The sequence below is a fragment of the Mustelus asterias genome, chromosome 12 (assembly GCF_964213995.1).
Source record: "Mustelus asterias chromosome 12, sMusAst1.hap1.1, whole genome shotgun sequence".
Taxonomy (NCBI): domain Eukaryota; kingdom Metazoa; phylum Chordata; class Chondrichthyes; order Carcharhiniformes; family Triakidae; genus Mustelus; species Mustelus asterias.
In genome coordinates, this window is record NC_135812.1 from 71,054,093 (window position 1) to 71,072,798 (window position 18,706).

The 18,706-nt window shown below is 43.0% G+C and overlaps 1 protein-coding gene across 2 annotated transcripts in view; it reads right to left on the reverse strand.

The window, feature by feature from the left end:
* wdr45b (WD repeat domain 45B) overlaps positions 1-18,706 on the reverse strand; it is a 53,569-nt gene that overhangs the window by 3,544 nt on the left and 31,319 nt on the right. For both annotated transcript variants that reach the window (XM_078225428.1, XM_078225429.1), the window contains exons 6-9: positions 16,116-16,306; positions 13,851-13,936; positions 5,137-5,238; positions 3,271-3,392 (exon numbers count right to left, since the gene is read on the reverse strand). In XM_078225428.1, coding sequence (XP_078081554.1) covers positions 3,271-3,392; positions 5,137-5,238; positions 13,851-13,936; positions 16,116-16,306 — 501 coding nt within the window. The remainder of the gene's footprint in view (positions 1-3,270; positions 3,393-5,136; positions 5,239-13,850; positions 13,937-16,115; positions 16,307-18,706) is intronic.

Here is an 18,706-nt window from a genome sequence, read left to right on the forward strand (position 1 = left end):
GCAGACACAGGGAGAATGAGCAAACAAACTCCACACAGACAGTGATCAGAGGCTGGAATTGAACCTGGCTCCCTGGTGCTGTGAGGCAGCAGTGCTAACCACTTTAAAACGATGCTACTATTTTCAACTTTAAAAAATTCAGTTACTGCAATAAAATGACAGCTAAGAGATTTGTATTTAAGCAGAGTGATTTGATTCAGTTTCTTGATTAAGTGTAATTTCTTAGTTGAATTCCTACGTTTTTGTAGTAATAGGAAGCATGAGGCAGAGCAAGACACAGGAATTGTAACAAAATGCGTATTATCCACATGCATACATATTTCAATCTCTAACAGTTTTCAATCTGTCCAGACTGTCTCAATGGGTCAGTTTAAGTAGTACATCTGTCAGTTTGTTTAGTGAGCAGTGCCTGGCAAACATTGTTCCACTCAGTACAAATGGTATCTTAATGTTGCAATGAAACGTTTTATCATCCATTCAGCCAACTGTTAGCCCAGCACTGAAAAATGTCACTGGGTCAACATTCTCATCAAACACCAAAGTATTCCCACAGAGCAAGGATCACAGATTAAATCACATGAAAGGCTGGTTAACAGAATTGAGGCCTGCAGTAAGAGGATCAGCATAAGCTTAGATTTTTAAAAAGTGGCTACAGGACTGAAAACAAGTGTGGTAAATGATTGCAATTCAGACTGAGGGATAATTTTCCCTTTTTTGGGTCTCTTTTTTTGAAACCTTTGCCACTGAAGTTGGGCAAAGATAATGTTTTTGTCAATTACTCTGTAAACAATACAGCTCAAAAGTTAATGGATGATTTCAATGAAGTAAATAGGGTATGGTCCAAGTTAGAGCTGTTGGCAGTGATACAGCTCTTGATCCTAGACTTTTTTTTTTAAAAAGGTTCTGGTACCATCGAGAGATAGGGGGAATGACATTTTGTTTTTAAATTGTGGATTCCCTCAACTGACGTGGAATTTGTCAGTTGTTAAAATGTGAGCAGGGTTTTCAAAGCAGGTTGTTGGATGTGGATTGACCTGAAGCCTTCCTAGTCAAATGGAAGCTCTTAATAAAGATTTTTCTACTCAGCTTTGTAGTTACAGAGCATTAACCAGGTCGGAAAAAACCACAAGAGCTACGTAATTATAATAATGTTGAGTTAACACAGTGAGGAAGCACATTCTGCCTGCTTCATTTGTCTGATTGTTTTAATTCCATTGAACTCTGGTGAAAGAATATTTCAGGAAAAAAACATATTGAAGGTTTTCGTTTGTAGTCAACAGGACACTTTGCATGCTGCTTGATACGAAATTTGAATTCATTAAAAATCTGGAATTAAGTCTAAGTGACCGTGGAACCATTGTCGATCGTCGTAAAAACCCACCTGGTTCACTAATGTCCTTTATGGAAGGAAGTCTGCTGCTCTTATCTGGTCTGGAGTACATGCGACTCCAGACGCACAACAATGTGGTTGATTCTCAAATGCCCTCAGCTGAAGGGCAATTAGGGATGTGTATCAAATGGGTACCAGCCCACATCCCATGAACAAACAGTACAAGGGGCAAACAACTTTTTATACAGTATGAGAAGACAAGTGGACCCTGATTGATAGAGGCATTGCCATGAAGAATACATCAGCTGTTGGTGACTGACAGATAACTGCCAAGCATGGTTTCCTATTTAAACCCAACAGCTTGACCCTGATTGGTCAAGGCATTGCCCTGGGGGATGAACCAGCAAATGGCTGTCCGCTTATTTTGTCTGCGAAGAACAGAACCTTGTGTATTTTTTTTAAATATGTGTATACAGCTTCCAGTACACATAAATGCACCACATCACGGACCCAACTGATCCAAGATGGCGCCGGAGCGTGACTACTTCTTGCAAGCTGTGCCCAGCATACCCTCTAATTCTATCTTTTATTCTCGCTCTATGCTTCTAAAACTTCATTCTAACTCTAACAATGCTTTAATTCAATCTCTTAATGACTGTAACACTACATTCTCCACTCTCCTTTCCTTCTCTATGAACGGTATGCTTTGTCTGTATAGTGCACAAGAAACAATACTTTTCACTGTAAACTAATACAATGAAAATAATAAAATCAAATCAAAATCTTAAAATGGCTGTCAGTATAATTCTTAGCACACTGAGGAATATTTAACACATGTTGCCCAATCGCAGAATCACATCTATTGTTGGACACTGCCAATGTGCTGCTCGGCATGTGGGCTATATGTCCCAAAAACTGGCAATCGGTATCAGCATGTCTCAGCTACTGTTTGCAATGGACAAGGTAACCCAACCAGCCCATGCTCAAACCAATCAGGGTCAAGCTGCCTGGTTTAAATATCAAACAATTTCAAAAATTCAAACTTAAAGAAAACATGAAAGAATCACAAGAAAAAACGTGTTTGCAGATTAGTTTCTCAAACCAGGGGATGGTAAATTGGGAGATTCGATAGAGATACCGGAAAATAGGTTTTTCTGAAGAGTCCAACTGTGTCGATTTCCTATTCGCTCATTCAAAAGTTATTCTTTATGCTAAAAATGAAGATTCCCTACATCTGAATAAAAAGGTTTTAGAAAAACTGGCTAGGTGAATTTAAAAAATACATCAGCCTGACTTTATAGATAAGTTTGTTTAAGTTTATTAGTGTCATAAGTAGGTTTACATTAACACTGCAATGAAGTTACTGTGAAAATGCTCTAGTCGCCACACTCCGGCGTCTCATGCCCTCTGGTATTTCTATAGTCTAACTCCCAATGGATATCCCGCTGCACAGGCTTAGACTCAAGGAAGAAGCAGTTATAGTCTTGCTATGAATTGGGAATTGTAAACACGGACTGTCATGGAACAAGTTGGGTAGTTATGAAGCTGCTTACTTTGATGATAGATATTGAAATTATAACAGGCAGATTTCAAGAAAAGAGGGTATTTATTCCTAGAATAATATTGAGCCCATCAGTTTAAATCTGCCTTTGCAACTCAAGAGAAAACAGTCTCCAATTAGACTTCACATTCTAGCATTTGGCAAAATTTGTATTTGAAATCCCAGACCAGTTTTTAAACATAGGAACAGAACTTCATTTTGCTTCCTTCCCCCTCCCAGAGTGAGTAGTTTTGATTCTGCTAAAGTTTTTAGTGAACTAATAACCAGAAATCACATATTTAAAGTACTGTGCAATGAAGATACTAACACCACAAGTGTTTTGTGGGCCTCTGTTAGTATTTACATAATTGTCACTCGGATGCAAAAGAGCAGGGCTTACCCACAACAGCGTTTGGTTCAGTTCCGAAGGCACAGATACAAGGCGAACCAGAAGGAACCTGAAACTTGGAGAAACTCCACTTAGAGCTGAAGTATTTTGGAAGGAAGCTCGCGGATGCTAAACTGCAATTAGAATTGAAGAAAAATTAGCTCATCATCTATAAATTCACCCATGAGAAACTAAAGCAGCATCTCTTTAGAAAAGTACTTCAGATCTAGAGCTTGTAAACACGCATGCAACACTGGGCTAGTAATCTGCAATTTTGGTACCTGTGTAGCACTCCTACACAGGTATAAAAAGTTACTCAAAAAGGCCTCATCTCAAAGGGATTGCAATTCAAAAGTGAGGAAGCAAGGTTTCAGTTGTCAGTCCTCATCTGGAGTACTGCCCCACTTTAAGCATCAAACTTTAGTAAAGGTATATTGGCTAAGGAGCAGTGTAGTGCAGACTCAAATTATGCCAGTGCTTAAGAATCAAATGGACATGTTGCATAAAGCTGGCTTGTATTTGCCTGGAGTTAGAAGGTAATGGAATGGATGTAATCAAGGAGGTAAAATAGGGTGGACTCAAAGGGCGGGATTTTCCAGTCTTGGGGTGAGCACGGTCGGACTGGAAAATCCCACCTGTCAACGGACCTTTGCATGGTCAGTGTCCCACCCACTACAATTCCAGTGGCAGGTGGGACAGCAATATTTCACCAAAAAGTCTTTTGTTTGGTGGGAGTGTCCAGAATAACAGAAAAAATCTAAAGCTCGGCCACTTTATGGGTGAAATCAGGAAGCACTTTTGTCACACAAAAGGCAGTAATAATCTGGTCATTTCAGATAACTGGGTTTTACGATCCTTAGTGAATTGAAATTTGAGATGGAGAGCAATAGATTTTGATTTAGGAAAGGATCTCAACGAATATGAAAAAAAATTGGTAAATTCAGCTGAAGGTTTAAGTTCCTAGTTTATTAGTGTCACAAGTAGGCTAAGATTAACACTGCTATGAAGTTACTGTGAAAATCCCCTCATTGCCACACTCCGATGCCTGTTCGGGTGCACTGAGGGAGAAGTATTTTGCATGGCCAATGCACTTGCCTTAAATACAGATCAAATATCTATTGCATGGGAGAAAAAGGTTGTATGGCCTACTCCCAAGAGCACAAATTCAGAATTTTCTGAAAAATTTTAATGTTCCTAGGAATTAGGCGCAGAATTCAGCAAATTCAGCCCTTTGAGCCTGCTCCGCCATTCAATCAGATCATGGCTGATTTCTCCCTGATCTCAAATCCACCTCCCCACCTGTTCCCCATGTCTGTCTTTTCCTTATTAGAAATATGTCTATCGTCTTCTTGAAACCAATGATTCAGACTCCACCGCGATATGGGGCAGCGAGTTCCACAAATTTACCACCCTCTGCGGGTAGATGTTCCTCCTCATCTCAGTTTTAAATCTATCACCTCTCAACCTATACCTGTGACCTCTTGTTCTAGATTGCCCCACAAGAGGAAACATTTGGTCTACATTTACTTTATCAATCCCTTCAGATCTCCCCTCATCCTTCTCGTTTCCAGCGAGTACAAGCCCAAAGTGTTTAATCTCTCCTGATACGTCCCCCTTTCATCCTCAGAATCTTAAATTACAGCACCAAGGTTATCAAGTACAAAGTTTTCATTTGTTTGCATTTCAGAATAAACTTCTCCTCACATCAGTTTGTAAACTCAATGTTTGTTTTTGCTCAAAATGAACTGAATTGTCTGGTAGTTCAGTCTAACCAAAACAGCACCAGAGGCAGTTTGTAATAACTGCTAAAATTAATGTTGATTAGTAATTCAAGTTAAGACATTCTGCAACCAGTTTAAACCTCCACACGTCAATCACCTGGATTGTTTATTCCTTTTAGGGTCCTCAGCAGCAAAAATGTGAACCGTCCCATGATCACTCGACACACAGATTAAAGATGCATCTTGATTAAAATTAATGCTGCAAGGCAAAAAATAAAAATCCATTAGTTGCAAGAGAAGGGAATCTCAACAGATAATATTTTTAAATTATTTTTAGTTTTATCTAGAACTATCTAGTTCCACAATTCCAAAAGGAGAAAGGCGATTTAATTCCTCCAACTAATCTGCCTCTGGGGGAAAAACCAGTCTACCCTAACTATTCTGTTTCAGTTGCTATAAAACAACTTGCACTGAATGTAAAAACAATAAGAGCAGGAATGGAACAACAACAAAAAAAATGCTGCCTTTTCAGGTCATGCCAGTAGATGGCAGGATGCAAACTCAAGCAGAGTTAGTTGGTATCATTTCTAGTGTTTTTCTTGCGATCTAGATTCAGTTTTCTAGTGTAAGCTATTTAGGTCAAAGACTAAACAAATAAGCTCTGCAACTGTTTAGATGACAGAAAAATAAGTCATACAACATGACAAACAATTTATTCAATACACTGCTCGCTGGTCTATGAAATCTGAAGCTCAAGCCAATTGAGAGACTCATTTCTCATAGGTTGCTTCAGCTTTCCACTAAGGTGGCAACTGTGCTTTGTTATCCCCGCCAGAGTTTCTGAACATCCACTAATTTTCAACGTTACATCCATAATAAATCAGACTACTGATTAAATATTGTTCAGTTCTCCTGTAAACTGAGCCACACAAGTATCTGACTAGTCTCTGTCTCAGAGTACATGGAGTGTCAAAACGTTATTCAACTGCTTTTATTTTTTTTTAAACTAAGTGATCATTCGCTAAGATGTTCTGCAATATTATGCTGCAGTTCTGATCAAATGCAATGTGACAACATTAGGGATGAATGTCCCAAAATGTCATCAGCATGCTCTGCCCAGTTACATTGAAGCTATGTGGTTGATGCAGTATCAAACTTTCCCAACCACAATGAGGTAGCCTGCCCCAGAAGATACACAGCAGAAAATCACATTCGTGGCCCTTGATTGAGCACTGCTTCAACGTGAATGAACTTGACCTTTGGTCACGAGGAACTTTTTTGGACTGTTGTCGGAAATCCACCACTAAATACATTACCCAGTAAAGGAAGCAGGCAATCACCGGTTTTGAATTAGGCCAAACGAGTCAGTGACAGCTGACAGACATTTCAATGGTGGATTGTTGTGAGCTGTATTACAGGGGACACCAATGATCAAGTTGCTATACAAGATAGCTGACCAAGTCTTACAGCTGTACAGATTTTATAATTGTGCAAATTAATGATAGAAACTGGAAGGTCAAACTTATCTTTTCATAACTTTGATGCATAGATATGAAGAGGACAGAGTCTGGTGGAATGAGTGGACAAATGGCAGACTAAATTTAATGCAGACAATTGTGAAGTGACACATTTTCTGCTGGAAAAATGAAGACAAGCATTATAAACTAAAGATTCGGAGCGCAGGAACCTGGAATTATATGTGCATGAAGCACTGTAGATGGCAAGCAGAGAGACCGGCTCATAAATAAGGGCTGAAAGAACAAAAGTTAGTAGATTATATTGAACATCTATAAAACCCTGGTTTGGCCTCAACTGGAATGGTGTAATTCTGGCCACTACATTCTGGGAAGGATGTGAAGGCATCAGAGAGGGTGCAGAAAAGATTCTCAAGAATGGTCCAAGGGTGCTAAACGTCTTGTACATAAACATCTTGCACTATGTAGTTTCCTGCAGAAGTGGAGAGATCAGAGGCTTTTCTAGCTCTATAATGTTCTTTTTCAGACTGTATGGAGATATGGTTCACGGGTTAGTCATACAAAAGACCATGAGACAAATAATACATCTCCATGTTGTTTAGAAAAGAATCAACATGCAATTTAAAGCTAGCAAGACTGACAACAGTAACATTGACAGTCAACACAATATAATCTTATTTCTAGTAGACAATCTAACTTTTAAATTTAAATAGTTACAGTAGAATCTTGTAATTAGATAAGCAGGAAATCCAATTATTAAGGTAGGATGTCTTAAATCGAGTAGCAGATGATGATACTCGTGAGGTGTCCCTGTCCCACTTCAGGGGAGAATCAAAATAACCTTGCTCTGACAGCCAAAAGTCTCTTAAGCAAATCTAAAAAGCTAAAGTTTATTAGTCACAAGTAGGCTTACATTAACACTGCAATGAAGTTATTGTGAAAATCCCCTAGTCGCCATATTCTGGTGCTTGTTCAGGTACACAGAGGGAGAATTCAGCATGGCCAATGCACCTAACCAGCACGTCTTTCAGACTGTGGGTGGAAACCCACGCAGACACGGGGAGAATGTGCAAACTCCACACAGACAGTGACCCAAGCCGGGAATCAAACCCGGGCCCCTGGCGCTGTGAGGCAGCAGTGCTAACCACTGTGCCGTCCATAGCTAATCAGAGCTCTCAGTATATATTTATTTGTGGCTCTACCTTAATTAGCTGAAAACACATGGATTAAATGTTATAATTCTGCTGACTGCTGTTTCAACAAACATCTAAATGTAAAAGGTTATCAAATGATTACCCTTCACTTCTGCAATAGGTATCACACTGACTCGGAAGTCATTAAGCTCTGGGCTCTGCCCATCCTTATGGCCCCAAGAGATCGGAGGAGGCCACTCAGCCCATCATGCCTACTCTGCCATTCATTATGATCTTGGCTGATCTCCAGCTTCGCCTCCACTTTTCCACCTGATCCCACATGCCTAGATTCCATGGCTTATCTTGTCCTCCTACCAACATTTTGTGGCCCTCTGCTGGTTTCCCAATTTAAAACATCCCAATCTTTAGACTGGAGGCTATTCTTTGCAACATTAGAAGGCTCTTATTTTAATCTAATACTACTCTTACCTTCCTTGGTAAGCCATGGATGGCTCTATCTCATTCGCTTTTGTCCGACAGTGGAATGTATTTTTGTTGAATGGTTCCCACACTTATTTACCACCATACCTTTTAATCTATTTATCCAATCAAACTTTGCTAGTTCTCCCCTCATACGAGGGCAGCAGTGGTAACCACTGTGCCACCCACAATTTAGAAAGGTAGCGTGTAAAAGGTTTCAAGGGCACAATGAAGCTTGTTAGGCAGATTAGCAATTGATAGTTGGACCTGGACAATAAGGCGGAGGATTTGGATGAGGTGCAGTGGCAGAAGATGAACAGGCGATTCTGTGGGTGCAAACGGGACTCCAGGATGGTAGTCTGCCTACCTTGTGCTGGGGTAATGGATGTCTCCAAGCAGATAGGAGGCATCTTAAAAAGGGGAAGATAAAGAAATGGATGTCATTGTACACATTGGTGCAAATGACGTAGATAGGAAGAGCAGGGGGATCCTACGAGAGCAATTCAGGGAGTTGGGAAATAGACTAAAAAGTAGGGCCTCCAGGGTGGCCATCTCTGGGCTGCTCCCAATGCCTCGTGCCAGTGAGGCTAAGAATAGGGAGTTAGTACAATTGAATGCTTGGCTAAAGGACTGGTCCAGGAGGGAGGGCTTCATATTCCTGGATCAATGGGAAGTTTTCAGGAGAGGATGGCACCTGTACAAGGAGGACGCGTCACAACTAAGTTGGAAGGGCACGAATATCCTGGCTGGGAGTTATGCGAGTGCAGTTCGGGTGGGTGGGGATCAAAATATTAGGTCTACAAGTGTAGAGGCTGGGGACGAGCTTGGGGCTGGGACAAGGCTGGCGAAGAAGAGGAGCACTCTGGGGGAGGATGACCTCACTGGGCCTGGAGGTCTGGAGTGCTTATACTTCAATGCAAGGAGCGTAGCAGGTAAGACAGACGAACTTAGGGCCTTAATGCTCACGAGGAATTTGGATGTGGTTGCAGTGACAGAGACTTGGTTGAAAGAGGGACAGGACTGGCAGCTGAATATTTCAGGGTACAAGTGTTTTAGGCGAGACAGAGGAGGGGCCAAAAGAGGTGGGGGAGTAGCAGTATTAGTTGGAGAGCATATTACAGCGGTGCAGAGGGAGGACAATTCAGAGGGGTCGTGTAACGAGTCACTCTGGGTGGAGCTTAGAAACAGGAAGGGCGCAGTCACTATGTTGGGGGTATACTACAGGCCCCCCAACAGCCCAAGGGAAGTGGAAGAATGGATATGTCAGGAGATACTGGATAGGTGCAGGAAAAATAGGGTTGTTGTAGTGGGAGACTTCAATTTCCCTGGTATAGACTGGAAATCGCTGAGAGCTGGGACTCTGAATGGGGAGGAATTTGTAAAATGCGTACAGGAGGGTTCTTTGGAACAATATGTAGATAGCCCGACTAGAGAGGGGGCTATACTGGACCTAGTACTGGGGAACGAGCCCGGTCAGGTCTTCAAAGTTTCAGTAGGGGAACATGTGGCAAATAGTGACCACAATTCTGTTAGCTTTAGGATAGTGGTGGAAAAGGATGAGTGGTGTCCCAAGGGCAAGGTGTTGGATTGGGGGAAGGCTAATTTTAGTGGGATTAGGCAGAAATTGGCAGCTCTTGATTGGGAGAGGCTGTTTGAGGGTAAATCCACATCTGCCATGTGGGAGTCTTTTAAGGAACAGTTGTTAGGGCTACAGGACAGGCATGTGCCTGTAAAAAGGATAGGAAGAGTAGGATTCGAGAACCGTGGATAGCCAGGGAAATTGAGGGACTGGTCAAAAAGAAAAGAGAGGCGTACGTTAGGTCCAGGCAGCTAAAAACGGAGGGAGCAGTGGAGGAGTACAAAGAAAGTAGGAAAGAACTCAAACGGGGAATTAGAAGGGCAAAAAGGGGTCACGAAATGTCCTTGGCAGACAGGATTAAGGAGAATCCCAAGGCATTTTATTCATACGTTAGGAACAAAAGGGTTGTCAGGGAAAAAACAATCGGACCTCTCAGGGACAAAAGTGGGGAATTATGCTTGGAGCTCAAAGAAGTAGGGGAGATCCTAAATGAATACTTTGCGTCGGTATTCACAAAGGAGAAGGATGTGTTGACTGGGAGTGTCTTGGAGGGGAGTGTTGAACCGTTGGAGAAAATCTCCATTACAAGGGAGGAAGTGTTAGGTTTGTTAGAGAATACAAAGGCTAACAAATCCCCAGGGCCTGATGGAATCTATCCCAGGCTGCTCAGGGAGACGAGAGATGAAATCGCTGGGCCTCTGATGCAAATCTTTGTCTCGTCACTGGACACAGGTGAGGTCCCAGAGGATTGGAGGATAGCTAATGTGGTCCCGTTATTTAAGAAGGGTAGGAAGGATAAGCCGGGAAATTATAGGCCGGTGAGCTTGACATCCGTGGTGGGGAAGTTGTTGGAGAAGATTCTTAGAGATAGGATGCATGTGCATTTAGAAAGGAATAAACTCATTAACGATAGTCAGCATGGTTTTGTGAGGGAGGTCATGCCTCACTAACCTGGTGGAGTTTTTTGAAGAAGTGACCAGAATGGTTGACGAGGGAAGGGCCGTGGATGTCGTCTATATGGACTTTAGTAAAGCGTTTGACAAAGTCCCTCATGGTAGGCTGGTGAAAAAGGTTGGATCTCATGGGATCAAGGGGGAAGTGGCTCGATGGGTGGAGAACTGGCTTGGTCACAGAAGACAGAGGGTGGTAGTGGAAGGGTCTTTTTCCAGCTGGAGGCCTGTGACTAGTGGTGTTCCGCAGGGCTCTGTATTGGGACCTCTGCTGTTTGTGATTTATATAAACGATCTGGAAGAAGGTGTAACTGGGGTGATCAGTAAGTTTGCGGACGACACAAAATTGGCAGGACTTGCAGACAGTGAGGAGCATTGTCAGAAGCTACAGAAGGATATAGATAGGCTGGAAATTTGGGCAAAGAAATGGCAGATGGAGTTCAATCCTGATAAATGCGAAGTGATGCATTTTGGTAGAAATAATGTAGGGAGGAGCTATACGATAAATGGCAGAACCATAAAGGGTGTAGATACGCAGAGGGACCTGGGTGTGCAAGTCCACAGATCCTTGAAGGTGACGTCACAGGTGGAGAAGGTGGTGAAGAAGGCATATGGCATGCTTGCCTTTATAGGACGGGGCATAGAGTATAAAAGTTGGGGTCTGATGTTGCAGATGTATAGAACGTTGGTTCGGCCACATTTGGAATACTGCGTCCAGTTCTGGTCGCCACACTACCAGAAGGACGTGGAGGCTTTGGAGAGAGTACAGAGGAGGTTTACCAGGATGTTGCCTGGTATGGAGGGGCTTAGTTATGAGGAGAGATTGGGTAAACTGGGGTTGTTCTCCCTGGAAAGACGGAGGATGAGGGGAGACTTAATAGGAGGTGTATAAAATTATGAACAGCATAGATAGGGTGAACGGTGGGAAGCTTTTCCCCAGGTCGGTGGTGACGTTCACGAGGGGTCATAGGTTCAAGGTGGGGGGGGGGGGTTTAAACACAGATATCAGGCGGACATATTTTACACAGAGGGTGGTGGGGGCCTGGAATGTGCTGCCGGGCAAGGTGGTGGAGGCGGACACACTGGGAACGTTTAAGACTTATCTAGATAGCCATATGAACGGAGTGGGAATGGAGGGACACAAAAGAATGGTCTAGTTTGGACCAGGGAGCGGCACGGGCTTGGAGGGCCGAAGGGCCTGTTCCTGTGCTGTATTGTTCTTTGTATGTGTTGGCTTAAAACAAGGTTGTTCAATATTGTGATTAGATGTCATTTTCAAATTCAGAGCAATCTATGTCAAAGAGGTTTTCAAAGATGGTTGTACCCTATTTCACCATGGGAGCTCGCGCACCAAATGAAGGAATCAGAAATGCCATTCTGCAAAGCACTGGACTCCTCTCTGAAAACTGAATCAATTTGCCAGTGTATGTTAGAAAGGGTAAATTGCAACGGGGATTACAAAGCCGCATGCTCATTCAAATGAAGACAGAGGCTCCACCTTGATCAGAGCGCAGGATCTTGGGTGCACCAGCTACAATAATGATCTCAGTAATAGCACTGACAATGCATTTTCAAAAACAGTTTTTTGTGGGGACTAAACAGGTCCAACAACACAAACATGACATGTTTATATCCCAAAGATGGGAGAAGTGGCCCAACAAAATCAATAAATAATTTTTCCCATTGCTTCAGGCAGCTTTATAGGAGCCAATTCTAGTGGCTTTATAAATAATGACTTCAGTTAAATTGTCTGCCTCACCACTAGCCTTGTATGCTTTACATGTTTTTATGCTGGCCTTCATAACGAGAGGATTCGAGTACCGGAGCAGAGATGTTTTGCTGCAGTTATACAGGGCGTTGGCAAGGTCACACCTGGAATGTTGTGAGCAGTTTTAGTCTCCTTATCCGAGAAAGGATGACCTTGCTATAGGGAGAGCAGCGAAGGTTTACCAGACTGATTTCTGGGTTGGCGGGACTGACATACGAGGTGAGATCGAGTCGGTTAGGATTATATTTGCAGGAGTTTAGAAGAATGAACGGGGGGGGTGGGGAGGGCAGGGAAGAGATCTCATTGAGACCCATAAAATTCTAACAGGACTAGACAGGGTAGATGCAGAAAGGAAGCTCCCAACAGTGAGGGTGTCCAAAACCAGGGGTCATAGTCTAAGGATATGGGGTAAACCTTATAGGACTGACACAAAGCACTTGAGGCCAAAACATTATATGTTTTCAAGAAGGAATTATGGTCAGTGCAGACTCAAATCGACTCCTTCTGCACTGTAGGGATTATATGACTAATTGACCACTCTAACCTGCCCTTTCAAAATTCAAATGGGCCCAGTCTGAGAGTGTGCATTCAACTGGCCAGATTTAGAAAAATGTACGGAAAGTGCACGCTCTAAATGAATGAAAACAACATTTTTTAGGACTAACAATCTGCTCCACAAATAAATCAGATTAAACTTTATTTTCTGTATCAGTTTATAAATATAGAATAAACGTTTGACTGTTTCTGCGACTTTCCTGGTACACTTCAATCAATGATGCATCTGGTTTTGAGTCACTTCAAGTGAAAGCAATTCGGAAAGAATCTTACGGAAACATTTTCTTATGATCAATCTGAACAATGGCACAACATCTATTTAAATACAAACTGAGGCACTAATTTTGAAATTCAAAAACAGTGTTTTCAAAGGACAAAAATTATGCTTCAACCCGTCAAAGATGCACCATAGAAAGCATTCTTTCTGGTTGTATCACAGCTTGGTATGGCTCCTGCTCTGCCCAAGACTGCAAGGAACTACAACAGGTTGTGAATGTAGCCCAATCCATCACGCAAACCAGCCTCCAATCCACTGACTCTGTCTACACTTCCCGCTGCCTCGGAAAAGCAGCCAGCATAATTAAGGACCCCACGCACTCCGGACATTCTCTCTTCCACCTTCTTCCTTCGGGAAAAAGATACAAAAGTCTGAGATGACGTACCAATCGACTGAACAACAGCTTCTTCCCTGCTGCCATCAGACTTTTGAACGGATCTACCTCACATTAAGTTGATCTTTCTCTACACTCTAGCTATGACTGTAACATTACATTCTGCACCCTCTCCTTTCCTTCTCTATGAATGGTATGCTTTGTCTATATAGCACGCAAGAAACAATACTTTTCACTGTATACTAATGCATGTGACAATAATAAATCAAATCAATTCAAGTTAACTGATGCTGAGACAAGACGTAGAGTTTTAAACATACCAATAAATGTTTGCTGCTTGCGATCCTCTTCGCAACTCTTGGATGAGCTGTCCGGTGGTAGTGTCAAAAACTCGGATCAAAGTTCCCTGTACAAAATAGCAGAATTTCTCTAGATATATTCAATTTATTATTTTTAAAATGTCTCGAATGCAGGTTTAATATTAAATTTACAGCTTCTGACAAACCCAGTCATGGCCGTCTGTCAATTGATGCAGATTCTTCTATAAATTATCTTGACATTATGTATACTTAGATAACAATGGGGGCAAGTTTTTAACCAAGATTTTAAAGTAAGGGACGTTTCATTTCATTGTTGAATTACAATAGTGCAGATAAGCAAATCTGTATAATTATATTCTAAACTTTCACAAGATGGCTAACACATAACCGTATTGGCAATTTGCACTCTTGGGTATGAACATACTTTTTTTCTACCATCAATTTCAAGCTTCCCTGTCCACCCACTTAATTTCCTCATTTTCAGCTATTCATATTTCACTGATTCATTTCCTTGGTTGCTTGCTACTTACTTTTCATGGTAATATCACATTTTCTATATATCTATCTCCTGCAATCCAATTAAGGACTGTTGAGTTAATTATATTTGGGGAGGTGTGATGTCAATGTCCCTTCCTTTTGAAATACCGCTGATTGGTAATATTTTCCACTTTCTGTACCCATAATGAGTTCTTTACCAAGCATCTGACCTGCTGGGCATTTCTAGCACTTTATTTTGTTTCAGATTTCCAGCATCAACACATTTTTCTCCTGGTTTCTTCCACTCTGAATGAAAGCACACTTTGTTCCTGGTGGGAACACTCAGCTTCCCAAATATAGAATGTGCCTAAAATCCAGGCATTTCATTATCCTTCCCAGGAAGATACAGCAAACTGGTGTACCAACACAATATGCTATTATCTGTTTGGATCAATACTGGGGTGTAGCTTTGTGTTTTCTCAAAAATGTGAAACCATCCTTTCTGGCATGAGGAGAAAAAGAGAAAGAAAAAGGAAGAATGCTGTAGAAAACCAAGCAACGGTCCACAAATCAGCAAATTAGTGAGGGGAGTGGGGGGAGAGTACAGAGATGAGAGAGTCGATTTACATCAGGTCAATCATGCTTGACCCCATGTTTAACTGGCAGAGTATTTCAATAGTTTTAATATCTAGCGTTTCAGGTGGGGGCGCACAGAGAAGACAGATCAAATTTTGAAAAATCAATCCTAAGTACTAGGTTTAAAAAGTCAATTTGAAATACTTTCAATCTGTAAAATAATGACTCTGTTTCTGAACTTCATTAAACTGCTAAATGATAAGATCTTTGGAACCATTACTTTAGCCCCAGTACAAGGAGGATTAAATTGAAATGTCACGCTACTGATCAATAACCTTTTGCTTAGTTGCCTGGAGAACAGAACAATGGGGTTTGGTGCAGATAAAAAGAGCTTCACTTTCAAGACATTACATTCATTATTGTCCACATGAAGCATTTTTAAGGTAAAAGCAAATTACAACGGATGCTGGAATCTGAAACAAAAGCAGAAAATGGGCAGCACAGTGGTTAGCACTGCCTCACAGCACCAGAGCCCCACGTTCAATTCCAGCCTCAGGTGACTGTGTGGAGTTTACATGTTCTCCTCATCTGCATGGGTTTCCCTCGGTTTCCTCCCACAGTCCAAAGGTGTGTGGGTTAATTGGATTGACCATGCTAAATTGACCCTTGGTGTCAGGCGGATTAACAGGGTAAATACATGGAGTTATGGGGATAGAGCCTAGATGGGATTGTCAGTGCAGGCTTGATGGGCTGAATGGCCTCCTTCTGCACAGTAGGGATTCTATGATTCTATAAAAATGCTGGAAAATCTCAGCAGGTCTGATCGCATCTGTGGAGAGAACTGTTTCAAGTCTGAAGGACTTCAAAGCTAAAGAGAACTGGAAATAGGATGAGATTCATACCGTTGAAGAGGGGGTGGAAAGAGCTGAAGCAGTAGGGGCTGGATAGAGGACCAGCAATAGGAGGCGGCTAGGGGGGAGATCTCGCCCAAGCCTCCACTTATCACTGGCCTTCTATCCAGCCCCATATTGCTTCACTCCACCCACCTACCCCCCCCCTCCCCGACCCCCAAATAACAGTATCATCTCATCCTATTTCTAGTTTTCCTTAGCTCTGACAAAGGGTCAATCAGACTTGGTCCACAAATGCTGACAGACCTGCTGAGATTTTCCAGCATTTTCAGTTTTTGAATCCATTTTTATAAAAACTTACCTTTTCTGAAGCAGTGGCGATACGTGTCCCCTGAAGGTTTAAAGCAATACAGCTCAGAACTCCTTCATGTGCAGGTATGTCTACTGGAGGCTTTTCTGTGCTGGCAAGGTCCACTATTTGCACACGTCCAGTATGTGTTCCTGGAAATGCTAGAAGGGAATTGTTGCTGTTTGGACAAAGAACACACAATCCTGGAAGAAAGGCAGAGGAGATAAGGCAAAACAATAGTTAAATAAGTTTGAAGCAAAATATTGCAGATGCTGGAATCTGAAACAAAAACCAGAAAAGGCTGGAAAATCTCAGCAGGTCTGACAGCATCCGTGAGGAGAGAATAGAGCCAATGTTTCGGGTTTAGATGACCCTTTGTCAGAGCGGTATGTCCTGTTCCTCCAATTTGTGTTGGGGTTCGTTACAACATTGCAAAAGGCCAAGGACCAGCATGTGGACAGGACAACAGGATGGTGTGTTGAAGTGGCAAGTGACAGGAAGGTCTGGGTCTTGCTTGCGGACAGACCGAAGGTGCTCAGCAAAGCGGTCACCCAGTCTGCATTTGGCCTCTCCGGTGTAGAGTCGACCACATTGGGAGCAGTGAATGCAACAGACCAGATTAAAGGAGGTGCATGTGAAGCACTGCTCCACCTGAAAGGGGTGTTTAGGACCTGGGATAGTGAGCAGAAAGGTGGTAAAGGGGCAGGTGTTGCACCTTCTATGATTGCATCGGAAGGTGCCATGGGCAGGGGTGAGGTGTTGGGTGTGACGGAGGAGTGGACCAGGATGTCCCGGAGAGAACGGTCCCTGTGGATTGCCGACAGGGGTGAGGGGAAGATGAGTTGAGTCATGGCATCTTGCTGGCGTTGGCGGAAATGGCGAAGGATGATCCTTTGAATGCGGAGACTGGTGGGGTGAAAAGTGAGGACAAAGGGGACATTACCCTGGTTCTGAGAGGAAGGGGAGGGGGTGAGAGCAGTGGCCTAGGGGATGGGTTGAACGCAGTAGAGAGTCCCGTCAACCACGATTGAGGAAGACGGAAGACATATTGGCAGCACTACTTTGGAAAGTGGCATCATCAGAACAGATGCGGCGGAGGTGAAGGAACTGAAAGAATGGGATGGAGTCCTTACAGGATGTGAGGCGTGAAGAACTGTGGTCAAGGTAGTTAAGGGAGTCAGTGGGCTTGCAATGGATACTAGTGGATAGTTCATCACCAGAAATAGAGACAGAAGTCAAGGAAGGGAAGAGACGTGTCAGAGATGGACCATGTGAAGGTGATAGAAGGGTGGAAATTGGAAGCAAAATTGATATATTTTTCCAGGTCCAGACAAGAGCATGAAACAGCACCGAAATAGTCGTCGATGTACTGATAAAGGAGTTGTGGGAGGGGTCCAGAGGAGGACTGGAACAGGGAATCTCCACATAACCCATAATGAAACAGGCATAACTGGGACCCATGCACGTGCCCATAGCCACTCCTTTTATTTGGAGGAAGTGAAATGGGTTAAAGGACAAATTATTGAGCGAGAGAACTAGTTCAGCCAGACGAAGGAGTGGTGGTGGATGGGGATTGCTCAGACCTCTGTTTGAGGAAGAATCAAAGAGCTGTGAGGCTATCCTGGTGGGGAATGGCAGTGTAGAAGAATTGGACATCCATGTTGAAGAGGAGGCAGTTTGGGCCCGGAAACTGGGAGTCGTTGATATGGCGTAGGGCATCAGAGGAATCATGGATGTCGGTGGGAAGGGACTGGACAAGAGGAGAGAGAATGGACTCAAGAGGGGAGGAAATGAGTTGTGGGGCAGGAACAGGCTGACACGATGGACCTACCAGGGCAATCCTGTCTGTGGATTTTGGAAAAGGAAGTAGAAGTGGGCTGTCTGGGGTTGGGGGACTATGAGGTTGGAGGCTGTGGAAGGGAGATCTCCGGAGGAGTGAGGTTATTGACAGTCCCGGAAATGGTGGCTTGATGCTCGGTGGTCGGGTCGTGGTCCAAGGGGAGGTAGGAGGAAGCGTCTGAGGGTTGGTGCTCAGCTTCTGCAAGGTAGAGGTCTGAAAGCCAGACAATAACAGCACCGTCCTTGTCGGCAGGTTTGATGAAGGGTTGGATCCAAGAGAATAAAGTGCATCAAGTTAGGAAGGAGACAAATTATAGTGGTTAAGAGGAACGTAGAAATTGAGATGGCCAATGTCACTGAGTTCTCGATGAAAAGATCAAAAGCAGGTGTGGGGGGGGGGGGTCCAGGTGGAGGGGGAATACTGAAGGTAGGTGAAAGGATCTACTGATTAGGCGCCGGGGGGGGGGGGGGGGGGGGGTGGTGGGTAGCGGACCCCTGTCCGAGGAAAGCTCTGACAAAGGGACATCTAGACTCAATTCTCCCCCCACGGTACTGTTAGACCTGCTGAGATCTTCCAGAACTTTCTGTTCAGAGTTAAATAAGGTTACTGTGTGTTATTTATTTTTGCCAAGATCTTTAAAAGAAACCTGGTTTCCCCTGGGTAGAATAAATTTAGCTTGAACTATAAACACAGTACACACACATCAAGACATTAGGAAATAGAATACATGCTGAAAAGAGCATTTACCCATATTGAATTTTCT